At 41.9% G+C, this 21,602-nt stretch overlaps 1 protein-coding gene across 17 annotated transcripts in view; it reads left to right on the top strand.

The window, feature by feature from the left end:
- CREBBP (CREB binding lysine acetyltransferase) overlaps window positions 1–21,602 on the top strand; it is a 65,303-nt gene that overhangs the window by 23,436 nt on the left and 20,265 nt on the right. For 4 of the 17 annotated variants that reach the window (XM_085514781.1, XM_015877265.3, XM_085514785.1 and 1 more), the window contains 12 exons: window positions 4,464–4,713; window positions 5,284–5,397; window positions 9,997–10,239; window positions 10,837–10,936; window positions 11,424–11,570; window positions 12,016–12,133; window positions 14,140–14,332; window positions 14,501–14,554; window positions 15,107–15,231; window positions 15,801–15,989; window positions 16,744–17,160; window positions 18,207–18,393. In XM_085514781.1, the coding sequence (XP_085370907.1) occupies window positions 4,464–4,713; window positions 5,284–5,397; window positions 9,997–10,239; window positions 10,837–10,936; window positions 11,424–11,570; window positions 12,016–12,133; window positions 14,140–14,332; window positions 14,501–14,554; window positions 15,107–15,231; window positions 15,801–15,989; window positions 16,744–17,160; window positions 18,207–18,393 (2,137 nt within the window). Of the gene's footprint in view, window positions 1–4,463; window positions 4,714–5,283; window positions 5,398–9,996; window positions 10,240–10,836; window positions 10,937–11,423; window positions 11,571–12,015; window positions 12,134–14,139; window positions 14,333–14,500; window positions 14,555–15,106; window positions 15,232–15,289; window positions 15,430–15,800; window positions 15,990–16,743; window positions 17,161–17,795; window positions 17,976–18,206; window positions 18,394–21,602 lie in introns of those variants that run through there. The other 13 variants (XM_015877263.3, XM_015877259.3, XM_085514779.1 and 10 more) reach the window with 7 other exon arrangements.

Here is a 21,602-nt window from a genome sequence, read left to right as displayed (position 1 = left end):
TGAGGAATGTTTGTAGAAGACAAATATCTGCACGGCTCTTCTGACGTTGTTCCTAATATCTTTTAAGTTAATATCAAGTGTGAAGCAAATGAATGACCCCCTGATTCGGCAGAGAATCGGAAGTTCTGCCCAAAGTTTGATATTGGAGTGATCGGGTGGTTCTGAAGCCTTCCTGTGTGCTCATCTAAACTGCTGGGTCTGGGGAGACCTTATTCCTAATGCACACACATCCTAGTACAGGGGGCAGTGGCAGATACTCAGATGAAGTGAAGGAAAGGCTGTTGCCATCAAGGCTTTCCTATTGTTGGGGGAGGAAGTAAGAGAAGAAGCGTTGCCTCCTCTCTCCCTCTTTTAGCAATAGACAGAGGGAAATGAAAGAAACTTTTTTAGTATTTTCAGTTGCAGTTTCTTTAAAACATTGAAAATATGAGATTTCCAAGAGGGTAAAGGTAACCATCTCGAGCATCAGAAAGCTTCCTATGTCCAATCTGTCTTTCCTCCTCTATCCAGTACTGAGAGAGAGAACTGTTCTGGCTGAGCACTCCCAGCCCCACTTAATGGTGGCGCAGGCTCAGAGCTTGTTCCTGTTGGGGTGGAACTTTCAGCTTAAAAAAAAAAAAAAGTTTCCATCTGAATGTTTTATTGTAAAGCCAAGAATTTAAAACAAATAAATTCCGGACACGTTAAAATTTAACCTTTCCTTGGCAGCGGTGTGATTGTGTGGTAATGGTGCATACATGGCCATATGCTGCTCCTTGCACAGGGCTGTTGTGCTATTCAGTGTGCAATAGGAATGGTGCATCCCATCTTCTCACTGCCATTCCTCTGTTATGTCACTTCTGTTTAAAGGATCTCCATTATTTCTTTTGTTAATGGACAGGAACCACGTTATCTTGCCAGCCAGCTCTCTGTGCTGCCCTTATCTTAAAGGGCCCCCAAAATAATATCCGTTGTGAGAAACAGTCCCATGTGAATGAAAGCATTGGTTACACATCGCATGAATTGAGAAACCAGATTCCAGCAGATGTGAAATACTTTGATTACCAAAAAGAGCGTGTGAATCAGAGAGAGGAGTAAGGGATGCTGAGGCTTTACTCTGTGTGTGACCTTACTCTGAGCCCTGAGAAGCACATTTGGTATAATCTCTTTAATTAGGAAAGAAGTAACAAACCTTATGGTATTAAAATGATTAAGAGGTCAGCTTTAGGGTATTAATATTCAGTGCCAGCAGGGTGGATTGGGTTTTCTTGCTTGTTTTTTGTTTTCTAAGCTGTGAGGCCAAACAATATAGTAGTGGATCCTGGGATTGTGTCAGTTTTTATTACAGGCTGATTGCCTGGATTTTTTTGTAATGAATTGATGGTTCATTTTACCAGGTAAGGGACAAAAAAATCAAAGTATAGAATAGCTCCTGAAGTTCCAAAACTCCCAGCTTTCATTTTCATTGCATGATTCTGACTTTTGGAAGCATCTTGGACTGGGCAGCTGTAGTTACTGCTCTGTCAGGCTGCTGGAGGAGCACTCAGACTCCTTACAGGATGTGCAGCTTGAAGGCTTGAGCTCATATCCAAAAAGAATGGCAAATGGGGATTGTGTAACTAACTTGTTTGATACCAGGTTGGCCGTACTTGGCTGCAGAGAGACCATCCAGGCTTTCTGGATGGAGGAAGTGAGCCGTGCCTGCGCCTGGTGCAGCCTCCTGTTTGCAGGGTGCTCGGGCTCTGGGTCGCACAGTGAGTGAGAGGAGCCCTGTTGGGTTTCTTTGTTAATGATTTTGATCAGAGGAAAGGAAAACAAAGATCTTTAGCTAAGATAGGGGTGAGGATGTAATAGATGTCTTACCGTGGGCCTGCTAAATAAAGGAAGAAAGTTTTGAGGCTCCGAAGCCAGATTTAATTAACACAAGTGGAGCTATGGGACATCCTAGCTCTTGTACCATCGGTAGGTACAATGCCTGTTAGTTTTATCACCCAGTGAAGCCTATATAAACCGCTCTTAAAACTTGTTCAGGTCATTTAGACAAGTCTAAGAGAGCTGGACTTAGTCTGCACAATGCTACATCATGGTTTTTCCTCTTTTGGTGCTTTGAAACACTTACTTGATGTGTGCTTCTTGCCATTTGTTCTTCAAACAGCTTGCAGGGATGAGGAGATAAACTCCAAAAGTGAATCCATAAGGCAGACATTGATTCCCAGCACACTCAGCTGCACAGCAGTGAGGTATTGGCTGCTTGTGGAAGAAAACTGTTTCAGGGGTTAAAAGCCATTGAGGGCCAAGTGTTCAGGTTCCCTCTGTGGCAGGACTGTCGGAGCCTTCTCATTTCTGTGCTTATTATAAGGTCTTAAAAGGCTCATTCCCCAGTTCCAGCTTCAGAGGTGGAAGTTAGATGGTGGGTGAAAGTTGAAGGATGGAAATCTTGCTCTTTACTCTCGATGTGAAAGCGCTGCCTGCAGCCACAGCGCTGCTAAAGCTGTTAAAATAGAGAAATAAGTATTAGACTCCAAGCACATTGATCATGTTAGGATGCATCGTATCAGCTTTGGGTGTGGGAGCTGAGAAGTGGCGCCCTGCATCATTTCTCACTTGCAAGCTGCATTGCAGGCTCTCAGGTTTGGTAGGTAGGGAGGCAGTAGATGGTGCTTGATCATAAGAGATGGTGTTGAATGCTTTCCAATATCAGCTCATCACAGCTCAGAGGGTTTGTGGTCATCTTGGTAAAGCTGCCAGGGCACTTTCCATCCTTCTACATCCGTGAACATGGGATACTTGCGCATCTGCACTACCCAGCAGCACAGGATGTTTCTGCTCCTTAGAGCAGATAAGGTGCTGATAAAGCAGTGATGGTGCCTGTTAACTGATAGAGCAATAACAGGAGTTGGATTTTGGCTGGGGAAACAATTCTTTGACTGGGATGAAAACATCACTTCCAACAGGATTTTCTTTGGCATGGTCTCATATTTTGCTGCAGATTGGCTGAACTAATTATTTCCTATTTGTGACCTACGGATTGTTTCAGTAAAACCTGTCTGCTCACACACATTTGTTCACAGCAGAAACCGAAGGCTTAAAAATGATAACTGCACATCGCAGGAGCATAAGTAGATAGCTTTGCCTCAACCTCTGTTTTCTTACTGTATTTTCCAGGGTGTCCTACCAGCAAAATGTTTCTCACAGGTCAAAAGTAGGTGGGCTGTGAATGGTCTATTCTGTTATGTAAGGCTGATTTCTCTTGAAGGCAGGAAGCAGCCTTTAGTCAATGGCTGTGTAGACAGCACCAAAGGGTGAACACCCACTGCCTTCCCACTGTAATCCTGTTGTTATTTTGTACTTGTGTGTTTTAAATATCAGCTTTCCTTAGGCAGCTTTGGGAATTGGTGAAGTTTTTTTTTCTGGTAACCTGAATTTACAACACTTATTGTGGTAACAATGTGTAATCAACGTGGTGCTTGGTGTCCTTCAATCTTTGTCCATGAGATTAACTCAGGCTCTGAATCATAAAGGTTTAAACACTTCTGCCATACACGCTGCTTCTATTGAAGCTGTTGCAGGTGAGTGGGTTCAGTGTAATGGAATCATCTTTGTGATAAGACCATCCTGAAGACAGGGTTTCTTTAGGTAGGGTTTCTACATCTGTTGTACTTCAGAAGAAGGTGGTTAATTAAAAAACTTCCAATCTGTGCTGAAGAAAGGACGTGACAAGGAAGCACTGCCAGTCTATTAGGAGCCATGTCCTGGTCTTAAGATCTGAGTGTGTGTGCTGGCTCCATCAGGCAGGACTTGGGCATTGCTGCAGAAGTGTGGCTGTATAAAGAATGAATGCTGGACACAGAAAGCAGCAGATTCTAAGAGCTGACACAACCTAACACTGCTCTGTAGTAAACTCTGGATCACTTTGGTAGATGTAATGCAGTCCAGATTTAGTTGACCCTTTCTGGAAGTAAACTATGCATTTAACCTTAGAGTTTTTAGCTATGAAAGGAATGTGAGTGCTCATTTGTTAGGAGCAGAAGTGCTAATTGAGGCTTGGAAAATCCACTCTTTCTGTCACTGTACCATAGAGAGACAGTCATATAAATGTCATGGTCTTCTTCTGTTGACCAACTCTTTCATGTAGAGTAAACTAGGATTGAAGTGCCTAATACTGTGTGTATATTGCCTGTAATACAACAGCACTGACAGTGGAGCTCCTTCCTGTTGCAATTATGATCTATCTAATAAACCAAAGATTCTTAGTTGGCTTTTTAATTGAAGTATTGAATGCAAATGTTTTAACAGAAGAATCTCTCAGTGTACTTCTAATGGTCTGAAATGAGAGAACAAAATATTCCAGAATGCTGCAGAGTGCTGTGATAACCCTTGGAGCCTGTGATGTAAGGACAGTCTCGTGATGCCCAAATTACTATACAAGATGATGATCAGAATTCACATTTGGAGACCTGATGCTAAACTAACTTCTTTCTTAGTCCCAGATGCAAACTCAAGTACAACAAGTGGGAATTGTACCAACGCAGGCCATGGCAACTGGACCAACAGCAGACCCGGAGAAGCGCAAACTGATCCAGCAGCAGTTGGTTTTGCTGCTTCATGCCCACAAATGTCAGAGGCGTGAACAGGCGAATGGGGAGGTGCGAGCCTGTGCTCTGCCACACTGCCGGACCATGAAGAATGTCCTCAACCACATGACACACTGCCAGGCTGGGAAGGCCTGTCAAGGTGAGAGCATGATGCTGGAGGAACGTGCCCAGTGCTGTTTATTGGGCAGCTGTCAGCAGTGTTTCTCTTTCCTCAAGACCCCCCATACTCAGCACAGATGAATGGAATAACTAGTTCTTAATTAAACAACGACTCCCTTTTTCATTACCTTTACCCTAGGATCCTATACTTTATGATCCTAGATATACTATACCTTTACCCTACCATTCCTGTTCCCTGCATTTTTCTATTTAGAGAATAGAATGCAGTATTTGCCTTCTAGAAGTAAGATACCACCAACAGTGGGTTCGAGAGCCTTTCATCATCTCTGTATAAAGAGGATGTAATATTCATCATGGAATTGCCTGTAACTCAGTCATGTAGAATGTCTTCAATGTTAGCACTTGCTTCCTACACTTGTTATGACATTGTTGGGAGTCCCAAAAATGTTCAGTTCCATTTAGCTGTGTTTAGTTATACATAAATAATTGCTTGTAGAGGAGGGAGTCGAATGGCTTTGAAAAATGAAGAGCTTATTCAAACCAGTTAACTAGGAAGTGACCCTGATCTTACTGCTTTTCCCTGTTGCAGTTGCTCATTGTGCTTCTTCGAGACAAATCATCTCCCACTGGAAGAATTGTACTCGGCACGACTGTCCTGTGTGCCTTCCCTTGAAAAACGCCAGTGACAAGAGAAACCAACAGCGTGAGTAGTTGTTTTCCTGCTGTCACAATGAAGTTATGTGGTTAAAGTGGAGTTTATCACATGTGCAATGTAAGAATAAATTGTTACTGTATTATTATTTTTTCATGCCACCAGAAATAACTTAAATCGTAGAATCATAGCGTAGCCTGGATTGAAAGGAACTACAGTGATCATCTGGTTCCAGCCCCCTGCTGTGTGCAGGGTCACCAACCACCAGACCAGGTTGCCCAGAGCCACATCCAGCCTGGCCTTGAATGCCTGCAGGGATGGGGCATCCACAGTCCAGTCAGTTTCTTGGGTGTTTCTTCCCTGTTGCTCCTAAACAGAAAATACTGAACTTAGGCCAGTAGGTTCCTTTCAAACTGTGCTGAGGTAGAACGTTTGACAGCAGGGATGCACCGGTGTTAGAAGTCTAAGTAGTGTTGTGCCTAAGTGTATTTAAACAAGGGTTAAGAAATGGGAAATAGCTGAAGGACTCGTGCAGCCTGTACATTAGATTTGTATTGGAAGCGCTCTGCTAATTTCCACTTAGGTACAGCGAGGAAAGCTAATAAACCTCGGCGGATAGAGAAGAGCTGTTAGGGCAGGTGAGATGAAGGCAAAGGGGAGAAAAGCTGTTAAGTCTGTCCACATTAATCAGTGAAGATGCTGTCATAATTTCAGGAGAGTTTTTTCCCTCAAAAAATATTAATAATAAAAATTAAGTCATAGAGCTGCTCTGGAAATAAGGATTTAGTTTTGTTTTACCACATGGCACCTTCACAAACCAAATATTTCTTGATGTGTGATAACTAATTTGTTGCACTCAATTAGTTATGTTTGGTCTCTGTAAAATGTGCTGATAGCTTTGCTTTCCAATACGGCACAGTCTGTGCATAACATATCCATGCAGCACGGTTGTTATCGAACACAGTAGAACTGTTTGTGTTGTTCTGTTGTTGGTTGGTTTTTGTTGTCTTTTAATACGAGCTTCAGTAGAAAGCTGGTTTAGGTACTATTTGCTTTTACATCATTCATAGAATCTAGTAGAAAAGATGGCAATTTAAGCAAAAAACAGTGCTTAAAAGGTAACTTGGTTGTGAGATGAAATAGAACGGGTCTTGTTTTGACTGCAGTAGAATTGCAGTGGATAAATAAATGTAGTGTGTGGTGCTCCTGTTGTATGCAGGAGAAAATAAATACAAAATCTCCCTCTCTGTTCAAGTAATCAATAATCCAACAGCAGGAGCCATGAAACTGTGCTGTTCAATGCACAAGTTTGTTACCCTGAGTTATGTCAGTCATACTTGTGGACCTCATGGGCTGTTTGAAGGCTGAAGATGAATGTTTAGGTGTATTATGAAGTATTAAGATGACTTGTTTAGGTGTATTGTGAAATATCACACTTTTTAGACACTAGGAAAGTCGTTTGCATTAATAAGTGCATTTGAAAATACTCTGCTTGATCAGGTGAAACCTAACCTGAGAACTGAAGAGAGCTTGTTCTCTTAGGAACAAATAATTACAATATCTACTAATTGAGAGAAGAGAGAGGGATCTACGTATGGCAGAGAATAAGTTGGGAGTATTATGTCTGCTGCTGATTTTCACTTTGTTAGAACAGAGCTGTTTCTTTAGAGGTGTCTCACTCCACGTTCAGATTTCAAGGGACATTTGTGCCATTATGAGCAGTACTGTGCCTTGCTGTAGGACACAATGGGACAAGTGCGAAGGACAAGTGTGAAGTGTTTCTCCTGTTCCTAATGGCTCTTTTGATGTGTGCCATGTATCTGGCTGGGTAGGGTAGGGGCTAGGGAGAAACTGCATAAGGTAAATTTAAGCTTTTCTTTGGAACAGGCTTAGAGGCTCCTGTGTTTGCAAGTAATGACTTGAAATTTGGTACAGATGTTTGGGGCCTGGAGGATTGGTTTGGATAGGAAGTACTTCTTTATTATTGAAGCGTTGATGAGATATTATTGAACATGGAAAAAAATATATATAAGGAAGATGGAAAAGGATTAATTGAGTAAATCTGAGATGACTGATCTTCATCTGAAAATGCCATTGTAGAGGATGCGGGGCCAGAAATTCAGAAGGTATGGACTGAGGAATGAAGGGTGGGAATGGGATGGGGAAAAGGAATTCAGTGCAATATAATGAAGGCTTTTAGCTTAATACTTAACTAAAAAGAAGTTGAAATGGCATTGTTGATGAAACATAATGCTGACACTTCTTACCTTTAAGTTACACGTTGTCTTTGTTCACCCTTGATTTGATTTGTGATACAGCCTTTAATCCAGCAATCATGTATGATTACCTTGTGTGCAGCTGCCTCATTTTGGGTGCAGGACAGGCTGGTGCTGAGGTGAAACCAGGTTCCCAGCAGAAGCTTTGCTCCAGCCTCTTAGAAGGGATATAGTGATGCGTGAGGAGCTGCAGGACAAAGCATTTCAGCGCTGCTTGAATGAGTTTTAATTCCAGAGCATGGAAGCAAAGCAAACATTCTAGAACAGACTTATCACCCTTCATGTGTGCAGTTACCTTAAGGCAGTGTCACCCCCTTTGCACGCTGATGCAGGAGAGCTTGGTCACTTAGATTGTATCCTAATGCAAATGCCCAAGGAGGCCTCATCAGCTGCTGCTTCACTTCTTGTCTGCACCTTCACTGCTAAGGCCTATGAACATGTGAGTTTGTAACAGAAGCTTGTTTGTCTGTAAAGTATTTGAGTGTGAGTGGAGTTGTCTTGAATTTAGCAATGTCTGAAACACCAGTTAATAAAAAATCACAGCAGACATTGCTCTGTGTAGCAAGTCAGCTCATTTGAGAACTCCTGTTTGTTTCAGCCTTTGTATTTATTTTAATTGGCTCGATTTCCTCTGGCATCAGACACAGAGGATTGCATTTGCACTTGGTCTGTCCAGTGTGGAATTTAATACTGTGTTCCTCCATCTTGTTGGATGGATTGAGATGATGTCATGCATATATAAATATAAAGAAAGAAAGCAGTGAAAATAAAGAAAACATCTTGAAAATCAGATTCCTTCTATTGTGAAAATACTTAATAGATTTTGTGCTGGAGCTATAAAATACAGCAGCACTGACCCCAGGCAGTCAGAGCCCTCATCTCAGTGCTATAAGCAGACCACTAGCTATAAGAACACAGGCTGTCCTGTAAGAAGCTCTTCCAGTTTGAAGCACTGGAGCAAAGTTTGGCTGTTTACCAAGTCTGGGGAGTTTTGCATGCTTGAGTAGGTACGTGCACACACACACACACAACTTGGAAACCATCAGTGTTTCACATTGCATGCTGCCTATACTCATCTCCCACAGCTTGGATCTCTGTCAGGCTGCCAGGGCACTTTTCTTTAGGGTGGTATCAGTTTTCCAAGAAGAAGTTTTTGCTTTGTTTTTTAATCTCATGGAAGGAGCAGGGAGGCATTTGGCCTCAGTGCGGTGACTGGAAGCCTTTCTCCTGTTCACAAACTTCGGCTTCACCTGTGGTCATTGTGCTGCATCCATGGAGATGGGCCTTGGATTTACAACCAGCACTGAAAGCATGCGGGTTTTTGTCATAGCTTCCTCAAGAAATACTATCCTTTCGTCTGCTTTTCTTTACAAGCTGATCCATTAGGTCCCAGATCAGACCTCTGCAGTCACAACAGCCTCTAAAGCCTCTGGAATTCCAAAGTGCCACAAGTTTAGTGTGGTTGAACCTCTATGGGACTTCCTATTTCTTGGGGATCATTGACTCTGCATTTCTTAGGAAATGAGATGGGATTGAATTCCCATCTGGAGAAGGCAAATTCTAGCCCTGTGATACATGTGGCAGTTTGGGGTTTGTTAGATTTTTTTTGCCTTTTCTCTCTTGGGCGGAAGATGAAAGTGTGTGTGTCCTTGTCAGTGATTCTCTGTTTCCATAGTGGTAAGGATTTAAGGAAGCCTCGGATGCAGTTAATGTCTCCGAAGGCCTGTTCTCCTGATTTACTTAGCTTTTCCTCAACCACGTGCCTCTCAGAGCTTCAGTAAAAGTGCTGTTATTGTTGTATTAAAAGCTATCATTGTTGCTGTATTTGGATCGCAATTTTTTTGCGTGTGTTACATCCTTAATTACTTGAGGGGGAAAATGTGGAGTATGTTTTCTTTTACCAGAGCCCCATTGATACCAGTGTGCGGTGTCTGCAGAGTGAAGGATGTTTCATTCACAGAAAAACAAAGTATTGCTTGGAATGGTGGCTGGAATGGGGCTGGAATACAGATACTTGTTCAATTCTGGCTTAGTATAAAACTGCTTTCTGATGTAGTTTCAATTTCCTGTTTAAAATGGAAATGGTTCTTCCATACATCTTCGTGGTAAGAGTGGACAGTTGGTTGTTTGGGTCATATAGATTACTGAGTACCTAAATACCATGATACAAGTTGCTTACCACAACCTGCTTTGACTCCCCATGTTGTTTTAGGTTCATTGAGTACAGTTGGAAACTTACCAGGGCTTTTTGTCACTCTTCTAAACTTTGGTTATAGATGAACTTCGTCATCCTTCAGCTAATGAAAGATTGTTGAGAATGAAAATTGCCACCCTCACTGATTATTCAATTTTCTATTATTCTTTCTTTTTATAGCCCTCCTAGGGTCTCCAGCTGGTGGAATGCAGAATTCCATTGGTTCAGTTGGAACAGGCCAGCAGAATAATCCATCGCTAAGTAATCCTAATCCGATTGACCCCAGCTCCATGCAACGAGCCTACGCTGCTCTTGGACTCCCATATGGCAACCAGCCTCAGACACAGTTGCAGCCCCAGGTACAAGGCCAACAGCCAGCACAGCCTCAGGCTCACCAGCAAATGAGGACCATTAATGCATTGGGTAGGTGGAAATAATATTGAGAAACTATGGTGTTTAAATAAACCAAAGTGTTGAATTTTTAGGTTGAACTGTATTTCACAGAAGCAAAGAGGTGACTTTCTGTTGATGTTGACTAGTAACGTGAAAATTATACTACTTAAATGCTACCATATATTTATTTATATCTAATATTAGACAGTTTTATATATATTCCTTCTGCCAAGTTGTAGGGCATTAAGTTCCTTCTGAAATACAGTCCACAGCTTTTTGCTATCTAAGGTGATTAGATTGAATTCTGTAAGAATTTTTGCTTAACATTTATTTCCTTTGTTCTGGCAGACTGTTCTCTAGCAAATACTAGAAAAAACTCACTTGTTATTATCATCTTCTTGCCTTCTAGAACCATTACAAGGAGTTTATGACTCTTAAACTTTCATAGACTAGTTTGTTTCTTTTTCTAGGATTAGCACATGCAGTAGCTGTGTATGTGCACCATAGTGGTACTGACTTCTTTGGTACGCTGTTTGTTTTGCTAACCAGCTGTGTGTTAAATGAAGTTCTGTGCTGTTGTCAAAATGGTGGAGCCAGGTACCAATGATGTTTGATTTTGTCTCAAAGGAGCCAACCAGATGAACCTTCCCACAGGAGGAATAACAACAGACCAGCAAGCTAGTCTAATTTCTGAACCTGCTCTTCCAACATCCCTTGGGACAAATAAGTAATGCACACATTTTCACTCTTGCTCATTTAAACATTTATTTACATGCTTTATGAATGTAAATAAAGAGCGTGCTTTGGAAACTAATTGCATTGCTGCTTGGAGTGATCAGCCACATCTAGAGCTGCTCTCTTCTTTCATGTTTCAGTTCTACGTCTCCCACTTTAGAGATCCCCAGAAGTCCCCCAAGAGACCCCCAGAACATTTAGTGGTTTTAAATAAATTCTAAAGGGAAGAATATGTTGTATTTTTAAACATACAAATACCTTAGCAGATAGGATTTATTATTTTATCATGTCTTATAAGCTCCTGGGCTTTGCTGCTGTTTGCTTTGTAGCTTGTTGAGTTAATATCAGTGTTTTACTTACAGAATGTTTGATGCAATAACTAGAAGCGATGAAAGCAATTAAAAATTGCTTTTGCATCAGACATACTGCATAGACTTGGATTCCTGTATTCTAACAGCCCATTCCTTTCCTTGCTTTAGCCCCCTAATGAATGATGGCACAAATTCTGGCAATGTTGGAAACCTCAGCTCCATGCCAACAGCTGCACCTCCTTCTAGTACCGGGGTAAGGAAAGCATGGCATGAACATGTCACTCAGGACCTGCGCAATCATTTAGTGCATAAACTGTAAGTATTCACCAAGACCACATATTTTTTCCTGAATATTTTTAAATAATTTCAGTATTGTAGATCTCCTGGCTGAAAGGTTGTTAATGAGAAAGCAGTGATGCTATTGACACTGTGCCATTGATAGTGAACCACTGTCTTAAACTCTCCAGTTCATTCTTCTTGCTCGCTGAGGGATGGAGTAGTTTGTATGGCTAGTACATTTGTTCTGCTGTAGTGAACAGAAGTATTTAGATTATAGACTGTCAAACCTCACATTTTATCACTGAAATTTGCTTTAAACTTGTGCGGAACAATACAACACAGACATTATTTTAATCAGTTTGGATGCGTTTTTACGCCTCTGGTGTATAAGAGAATGTGCTGAGTGATGGTTATAAAGCTGTATAGAACTACCAGTTTTTCTGTGAAGGATTTTTCCTTTATTCCTTCTCATCTCGTGTAGTGTCCAAGCCATCTTCCCCACTCCGGATCCGGCAGCACTGAAGGATCGCCGCATGGAGAACTTGGTGGCTTATGCAAGGAAAGTTGAAGGAGATATGTACGAGTCTGCCAACAGCAGGGTATGTTGCTTCAGTCTGGGTATTCAGAACGTGTTCAAGAGCTGTAGTATTGCAAATCTTAGAGCATAAGGAAATCCACAGAAAATAACTTCTCCATTCTGTTGATGAGTGAAGTCGTGCTGTCTGTCTGTGACAGTGTTTGTGTGACCTCATGCTCTCTGATTAATGTCACTCCAAACTAATTCACCTCCTTCAGGTCCATAAAAACACAACAACGTTGTGCTGGCCCATTTTCCATTCCCTCTGAAAGTCTGACTGATGTGCATGAAAACTCGAGCACAGCTTGTAGGTCTTGATGTTTCCCTTGCTGACGTTCCACTTTATGAAAATCTCTGTAGATAAGAGGTTCTGATGGCTCTCTACCATTGGAGCTTTTGTCTGGGACCCATTTGTGTTAAGCTGCTTACCTTTTACCTACAGTGTTGTAATAGTTTCTCTGCTACTCAGCAGCATTGAGAGTGATTTGGCTAAGACAAACAGCACTTTCAGCTAACAGAATAAGAAATCAGTTTGCCTGTGCTTATCCTATGCTTGGGAAACAAGTCAGAATTACCTGTCCATGAATTCTTTGTCTCCAGCGAAGTGTCAGCTCAAATCTGCATTACTCAGAAAACAAAACCCTGTTGACTGACACGCTGAACATACTATTATTGCTTTATGTCAGTGCAGTTTTGCCACCTTAAAGGAGCCACTCCCTGAAAGTTTTCATCAGGTAAAAACAGTAGTGCTGTACTGATAGCTAGTGAAACCTCACCTGGTTAGAATGTTGGGGTATTGTCATTAGGTAAGAGACACATAGCCAGAAGTATCTTCTCTTCACCATGTAAAACAGCTGTCAGAGCTTTGCTGGCACAAGTCTCCTTCATGGGAATTTGTTTAACTTGGTTCCAAAGCAGTGAATTTGGACGAAGGGAGTAGTTAAGACATCCTAAGTGATTGAATGGGGAATTGGATCTTGTTGAGGAGCATTAGTTTTGCTTTGACATTGAAAACGGGTCATTGTAAGGTGTCAAACTGCGCACTAATATGAGCTCCTTGTAAATACGTCCCTTTTCAGGAGTCTTTGTAATATGAAAGTAGCACAGTCTTAAACGCACAAGTAGAAGTTACAGATGAAGCGTCCAAGCAGAATAAGGGGCTCCTTGTGCTTTTGGACTGGACAGCAGAAAAGGATGAGCTTTCTTAACAAGGCTCATGAGGGGTACTCGGCTTGTCCTGATTCTCTAAAGTGATCTGGATCCTGCTGTAATAACCAATTCCAGTTGAATTTGATGTGGATAAAATGATTCTGAGACAAGCACATCGCTGAGCCTTGGCTCCTTGTAACGCTGGGTTTACAGGCCCGGCTGTCCCCACAAAATAAATGTGATCTTGGGGCTTTGTGGCATTATTTTTGCCTTTAACAGGTGTGTAATCTCACGCTTGGCAGATGTGTCCAGCAATTGCTGGCAAGCAAAATTGTCTCCCTTGCTGTGCAGCGTCAGTGCCTTATTTGATCTGTTGTCAGGGTAGATTCAGTAAAATGGGGTTTTTTTGTCTCGCGCAGATGCAATGTTCAGCTGCCTGTGCCTGCACATTATTTGTCACTGATTTTTCTCCATTCCTCCGAGGTTTTGTTCGGTTCTGCTTATTCCCACAATGCCTGTCGGTAATCAGGACTCTTTAGGAAAAGTGGTTTCCATCTTTCTTTAAGAATTGATCTGTCCTTAACACCTATTTCCAGGAGTTGCTTTAGCATAACTGTGTTTCTGGGGGCATCTTTTTGTTTTATCTCTGCATTCGTGGAAATGTCTTGTTATGAAAATAACATATAAAAAGTCATTAACACGTAGAAACTGAATCTTGCTTTCTCCAAGCAACAGAGGCCCTGTCGTCTTCTCCTTTGTCTGCTGATTTGCACAAAGTAGATGCAGTGAGCAGTCATGAAACCAAGTCTCTTAAGGCTCATATGGTTTCTGTCGTTGCTTTTTAATACTTGATGTTGAATGCTATTTTTCTTTTTTTAGGATGAATACTATCACTTATTAGCAGAAAAAATCTATAAGATACAAAAGGAGTTAGAAGAGAAGCGAAGGTCTCGTCTGCATAAACAAGGGATCTTGGGAACGCAGCCAGCCTTACAGACGCCGGGACCTCAGCCCCCTGGCATCCCACAGGTGGCTGCTGCCATGGGCCAGGCACAGCCTGTGAGGCCGCCCAGTAAGTGCTTCTGCATCAGGGTGGGCAGCAGGGAAAGCAAAGTGGGACAGCAGGGTTTTTGGTTCTTATACTTTGGCCTTGCAGGGTTTGTGCCCTTGTGCTTTTCAGATTAGCCTTGTGTTCAGACGATGTGTCTTTTCTCTGACTGTTTATCCGTTTCTGTTGCAGATGGGCCTATGTCCATGACAACTGTGCCTATAAGTCGTATGCAGGTTTCTCAAGGTATCTATGTTTTCTTCTCTAACAACACTTTGAGGGTGCAAAATAAAGCATTAGGGGAAATGCTAATCAACTCTTTTTATCTCGGAATTGCACTTGGGGGAGGGGGTGGGGGAACTACTGGGGTCTCCCTTTTTCAGCATCATTCCTTGTTGTTGCTCTGAGACAGTAAAGGTCTCAGTGCAGTCATAGAATCATAGAATCCATGCAGGATGTTTCAGCTTCCCCCAACAGAGTATCCCCCATTACTTTACATCAACAAACCATCCTATGGTATTATATACATACAGCATTGTGTCTTTACAGATCATCCATGCTCCTCATCATTTTTAAGCCACCGTTAGTTATACACTCCCTAGCTGGCATTCTCCTAAATACTTTTTGCATCTTGGTTTCTGTCTTAAGCCAAGTGATTTAAGCAGCATTCAAGGAAAAGGGTGGTGTGGAGGGCAGTTACTCTTTAGCCATAAGAAATGTGAACTTTATAATAGAGTCTACATAGGTAATTTGTGATGACTTGTTCCTAATGAGTTGTTTTGGGGGGTGCATTTGCAGGAATGAATCAGTTTAACCCCATGTCCATAGGGAATGTACAGATGCCACAAGCACCCATGGGACCCCGTGCAGCTTCTCCAATGAACCATCCTGTGCAGATGAACAACATGGGCGCTGTTCCTGCGGTTCGTACTTGTTGTTACCCAGTTCTCAGAATTGGTTGATGGTATTTACCGGTGCTAACGCTGCTCTGAAAAGGCCGTGACACTGAGTAGGACTGCAAATTGTAGGATAATTTCATGAAGATGTACCGAGTCTGTCAAGCTTCTATTGAGGCATTTGTTTTCACTATTTACGTGTTCTAAGAGAATGTCTTTAGAGAGGTAAATATCAGAGTTGCGATATTCTGCAAGAGCAGAGTCCTTTCCTGAGCTGTTTCTCTGCAGTTTATGTACTGTCTTTATTCCTGCAAGAAAACATGTTTTTATTCTTCAGGAAAAAGGAAAAAGCACCAATATATTTAAAGTGTTAGTATAATTTGAATATTAGATTGTATCAAAATTACTCCCTTTTCAATACTGTGAAACAAATGCTGACATTACGTGCATATACGCACTTCCATTTGGTTTAACTGAAGCCATTTTTCCCTTTATGTTTTGTCACATCTTTTGGCTCATTGCTTTGATGGTATTTTCCTTTGCCTTCCTGCATGATAAAAATCCACTGACATCTTTATTTTGGTGTTAACTTTTAGATGGCAATGTCTCCTTCCCGAATGCCTCAGCCACAGAACATGATGGGAGCCCATTCCAACAACATGATGGGTCAGGCTCCCACCCAGAACCAATTCCTGCCCCAGAATCAGTTTCCAGCTTCCACAGGGGCTATGAATGTGAACAACGTTGGCATGGGTCAGTCAGCAGCCCAGGCAGGGGTGGCACAGGTACGGTGTGTTTTCTGATGCCTGAGTTAAATGCTTTAAATAATTTTGGTCTGATGTATTTTAGTTGTCTGGCTCTGTGTATCGTTGTTCATTGCAGTCATTCATGACTTTCAGGAGTATTACTTCCATATGTTAACTTGGTCAATGTGCTGTAATTCCCAGTGTAGATTCTGAATGATGCAAGTCTCAAGGCAAGTTTTGAACAGCTTCACAATGAAGCACCTATAATTTCTTGGGCCCTGGTTCAAAAAACCAACAGAATCCTGACTTCACTCAGACAATATAGAAGCAAGTTTTAATTTAAATTAAAAACAACAAAAAAAAAGGATCTTAAGTCTTGTGTTCTACAATGGGGCAGCTGTTAAATGTGTTGAGCTCTATCCTGGAGCAGGGCTGCTCTACAATCCTGACCTAGAGTGTGTATTTGCTTGAAACTGTTCTGTATGCAAAGTGTGACCTTTGCCCAGCTGATGATGTGATTTACAGACTGTCTGCAGGTTTGTGTTACTCGGAGATTGTGAGGATTCCTTCTGTGTGCTGGGTGTTTGTGGAAAGTGATGTGTGAGGCACCTCTAAGTTTAGCATCAAGGTCTTTGAATAAAAGCTGACAAAAATGATTAGGAGAAATCAGAGCACAGTCAGCTGCATAGCGTAGTTAGATGTGTTTTAAAGATTATGTCAGTGCTTAAACGTTAATTGTGATTCCCAGAGTTTTGGGAGCGATGTGTCTGTAAGATAATCTCTTTCCCTCCAGCAGGGGCAGGTTCCCAGTGCTGCTCTTCCCAACTCCATGAACATGCTCGGACCACAGAGTGGTCAGCTATGCCCACCAGTGACCCAGCCTCCTCTGCATCAGACTACACCTCCCGTGTCCACTGCTGCTGGGATGCCGCCTATTCAGCACCAAACACCGACTGGAATGACTCCTCCTCAGCCAGCAGCACCCACTCAGCCATCCACACCAGTCTCATCTTCAGGACAAACCCCTACACCGACCCCGGGTTCTGTTCCCAACGCGACCCAGACACAAAGCACGCCTACGGGGCAGACTGCAGCACAGGCTCAAGTCACGCCGCAGCCTCAGACCCCAGTTCAGCCCCAGTCTGTGCCAACCCCGCAGCCATCCCAGCAACAGCCAACATCTGTGCAGGCACAGCCACCTGGCACTCCAGTAAGTATCAGCTACTTGTGTTTTCTCTTGTGTAGTGGTGTTCCACAGAAGTCCTCCCTATGTATAGCGCTGCATCATGAATGTATAGAGTCCATATGTTGTATGGCTGTCAATAATACTAGGTTCTACTTTAGAGCAAAGGATTCCTTATACAGATATGTAAATACGCATGTTCAGATTATCTCAGCATTGTTTGAAGGAGGGGGGGCGTAAAGAATGACTTCGATCTGCTCAAAGTAAAAATGGCAGCAGTGTTTAGAAAGATGAGGAATATTGGCCCTAATGTAATATTTGGCCTTAATCAGAATCAGTCTTTTCTGATCATAAAATTTGTGTAGGCTTTTTTCTTTTGAGCTTTACAGTGAGGAGGAATGTACCATGTTTTACTGGGCAGGTGTTTTCTCTGTAAAAGAAGCCTCTTTGTTTGGAGCAGAGATCTTCCTTTGCTTTCACTCTGTAAAACAGAGTTACTGAATGTGTTCTATAGAAACTTGCCTACAGTGAGCTCCTATATCCATGTTCTGCACTGTTTTAGAATATCATCTCATGTCTCTTTTTTTGTGCTGTTCATTTTTTAGTAAAGGAAAATATTTCTATATATGCAGTGTCTTTCTTTTGTACTGTTTTTACAACAGCTATCCCAGGCAGCAGCTAGTATTGATAACAGGGTCCCCACCCCTGCCTCAGTTGCTAGTGCTGATACGAATTCCCAGCAACTAGGACCAGATGCACCAATGCTAGAAAGCAAATCAGAAGTTAAAACTGAAGAAACTGAGCCAGAGACTAGTAAGACACAAGTGGAAGCTAAGACTGAGGTAAATGAGATTCTATACAGCTTAACTGAAAGCAGTGATAGATATAAAAGCACTTAATGATATGTCTGAATTGATGAGCTAAGGGGTGAGAAGAGGGTAGTTACTGGCAAGTAACTGTCCTGAGGAAAGCCATGGATGGAGAGTGCTTTGACAATCTCATAAGCTGATATTTAAAGGACTGAAGCCTGGGTCAGAGGTGTAACAGTGCATCTTATTGCCTCCTTTCTTAAGGTGGAGGAGGATTTACAAGGATCTTCACAAACAAAAGAGGAAACAGAAGGAACTGAGCTGAAACAAGAGCCAATGGAAATAGAAGAAAAGAAGCCTGAAATAAAAGTAGATGCTAAGGAGGAAGAGGAAAGTGGCACAAATGGAACCACTTCACAATCCACATCGCCATCTCAGCCCCGCAAAAAAAGTATGTGTCTGAAAACTGATTTCTTGCATACTTTGTTGAAGAGCTCTTCCCTTTTCTGCGGTTTGTGTTGTGCTGGGAGGGGCTCGTTTGTTTTTGAAAGTAGAATTCCTTTAATGTTACTTGAATCAGAGCTGGGAGCAGCGTGTTGTGTTCTTGATGCCAGCAGTATCCTCGCAGTTTCCAGTTTCTGCCCAGAAGGACTCAGGTGGTAAGGAAGTGGCTGCTGCTCAGGTGATGTGCATGAATCCCTCCCCGTCCATCTTGGCCAACGCTCTTTCACAGGAGCTCTTTTCTTTGAAAGTAAGCTACATAGGATTACACTAGAAGAACATTACAGATGCATGGATGTGCCCAAGAAATCCTAAAGTTTTAGTTTGTAGAGATTGAATCTTGATCTCTTGTATATACCTTGCATTGCATTTAATTATTAGACATAGTCTTCTTAGAATAAAGCAGTGGATGTGAATTTCAACCAAACCAGAGTGCGCTGCAGAGCCTGTTTCAAACTAACAGTTACAAACAGGTTGAATTCCCAGTGTTAAGAATCATTGCTTCTCCTTAAGTGTTCTTGCAGGTCAGTAGCTGGGAGAAGATGGTTCTTACAGAGGCCGAGCTGCACTGTGTCATTCTGGTGATTCAGTCTGGGTTACTTGTGTTTCCGACACCTCCTTTAGTAACACCGTTCTTGTCTTAGAAATGCTGTCACTAAGTAGCCATACAATGTAATATATGTGTGGCTCAGGCAGGTATAACTACATACGCAATTTTAAACTGAGCCATTTCCTCACCAAGTAGTTTATCCAGCTTTAACGGAGCATTTGCATTTAAACACAAAATAAACCAAGAGGTATTCAAGAGCAAATACAGTGAAGTGTGCTTAAGGGTTTTATGGTATCTTAAAACTGCTTACGAGACTCATCTCATGTTTTTTCATTCATTACATTGGTTTCATTTTCCATTGGTATTTGAGACTCCTGATGGCATGGGAGTTGTATTGAACACTGTAGATTGAAGGGAAGGTTTTTGTTTGCTTGCCTCTTCCCTTGCAGTCTTCTCAATAGAAGTAATATTCCCATCACCTCTTCTCATTGTAGCTGCCTGCCTTATAGTGTGATGGCCTGCAGGATGAGTTTTATTGGTCTCTTCCTTTGTTATAGGTCGTAATAATGAAAGGTTCCTCAGTGTTATTTCTTATTTTCAAGACGTCTTCATCTTCCTTTCAGGATTTTCTCCTTAGTAACCATAAGCAAAATTTCCTGTTTGAAGAAGTGAAACTTCTTTTAGGAGTTAAGAAAGGGGTGCCTTACTGTTCTTTGTCAGGGAGCACATTGTGATGCAGGCAGAGATCCCTCTTTGTTCTTACCACCTGCACAGCTAAGATGAAATAGGGATAGTTGGATGTGCTCCTTACAGAGATGTGCTGCAGGAGGGGAACCAGGAGCATATAAGTGAGGAAGAGTGACAGTGACTTCCCTATTTACCTGCAGATAGAGGGATGCTGTGATCGAATGCTGTTTTTAATCACCTTCCTTAGGAGTTAAAGATGAAGGCAACTTTTCTTCATATTTTTAGGTGAAGTCATAACTGAATAACTGGATTTTAAATACACATATGTTTTAAACCAATATGAAAGTAGATGATAAATGTTTTCAGGAATGATGCTTAGTCTGTGAGTTACTTAACAGAAGTTCTGCTGAAGCTCTGTTGTTCCGATTTAAATTGGGATCAGATCTGTTTAGAAAGGTTCTTTAGCTGTTGTTTTGTGGGTCAGTGCAGGGAAACTTCTTAGAGCAGTGTCAAGGTGTCCAGAATGGGTCATTAAAAGGTACGTTCTGACTTTCAAATAGATGAAGTCATTTGAATTATCAGGTTTATAAAGTACGTGGGTAAAACAGTTGTAGAAACAATACATAGTATTTACGCTGTGTTTCCCACTGTTCTTGAATTCTGTAATACAACTTTATTCATACAGTTTTGAGAGTGTATATAAGGATTCTTTCCATGGGAAAGTGCCTGTGTAGTGGAAGCAAATTACTGTGTTGTCAGCAGTGAGGTGGTGGAACAGCTGAAGTCATGGCTGTGTTGCTTGATGCCATAAGAACAGAGTTAGTGGGGGCTCAATGCAGGCACACAGCAGGGCCTTGCTGCAGCCTTGTGTCAGCTTGAGCAGCCCTTTGCCATGATGTAGCTGGCTGAGCTGTGTTAGTTTGCCACTTGTGCACGAGCAGCAATCCTCTCCCAGGTACAGGCAATGCATTCAAACTGTATTCCAGCTTCCATTTGCTTTGCAGGGACTGTTTTCATCCTGACTTACAACTTCCAGGAGCTTCAGCATCCACAGATGCCTGAAAACATAGGGAGCGTAATGCTTCAGAATGTCTTGAGTTGAGTCAGCTTAACTTCTAATGCTTTTTTCCCATGTTTTGAGAGGAAAAAAAATCCTCTCAAAAATAAACCACTAATAAAAAAGGAGGGGAAAAAGTTTAAAAAATAAAAATAAAAATAAATATATTTTTTTGGTTTTCTTACCAGAATTTTCCCTCTCCCTCAAGCCAGTCTGTATCTTAATAAAGCACAGTCTGAACAACAAAAGCAATGATCAGCCTCAGAGGGGTCACTGTAGCCCTATTGATTTAAGTGCTTTCAAGAGAACTCCTAATTGCTCCCTTTTATTGGTATTGTTCTCATTTCAGCCAGGTAGATAAATATTAAATGCCATCCTGCTCTTCTTAGTTGTTGTCTTTTTTTCCTGAATAATAGGCATTCTTCCCTATTTAAAGCCCCTGTTCCTAAGGAAATAAATGTAATTACACTGCTGAGATGTTCAAAGAGCTCTCCAAGTTATCATTATTTTTCAGAAAATGCATTGCCTTTCTTGTCCTTGTCATCCACTATTGAAAGAAACATGGCTGTTGCCATGCCACTGTTGCCAAGTGGTTGTAATGATGCATGTAAATCTTGGAAGTATTAACACTTTGAAAATCAATTAACAGTCCATTGGACCGGGACTCTTTGTATGGCACGGCCAGGAGATCCCTGTGCCAGCTCTCAGGACATCTGGTTACCTTCTGGAGAGCTGGCTCTGCGGGATTCCTTTGCTGGATGAATCTTGACACAGGAGCAGCCAACAGTGTCAAAAGAGAAGGAGAAAATATGCTGTTGGTCTCCTGTCTGGATGGTGGAGCTTCACTGTGTTGAAGCATTGGATG

Source organism: Coturnix japonica, chromosome 13 (assembly GCF_054131305.1).
Source record: "Coturnix japonica strain WE chromosome 13, WE-NBRP24, whole genome shotgun sequence".
Taxonomy (NCBI): domain Eukaryota; kingdom Metazoa; phylum Chordata; class Aves; order Galliformes; family Phasianidae; genus Coturnix; species Coturnix japonica.
This window is presented reverse-complemented; position numbering and strand designations above follow the sequence as displayed.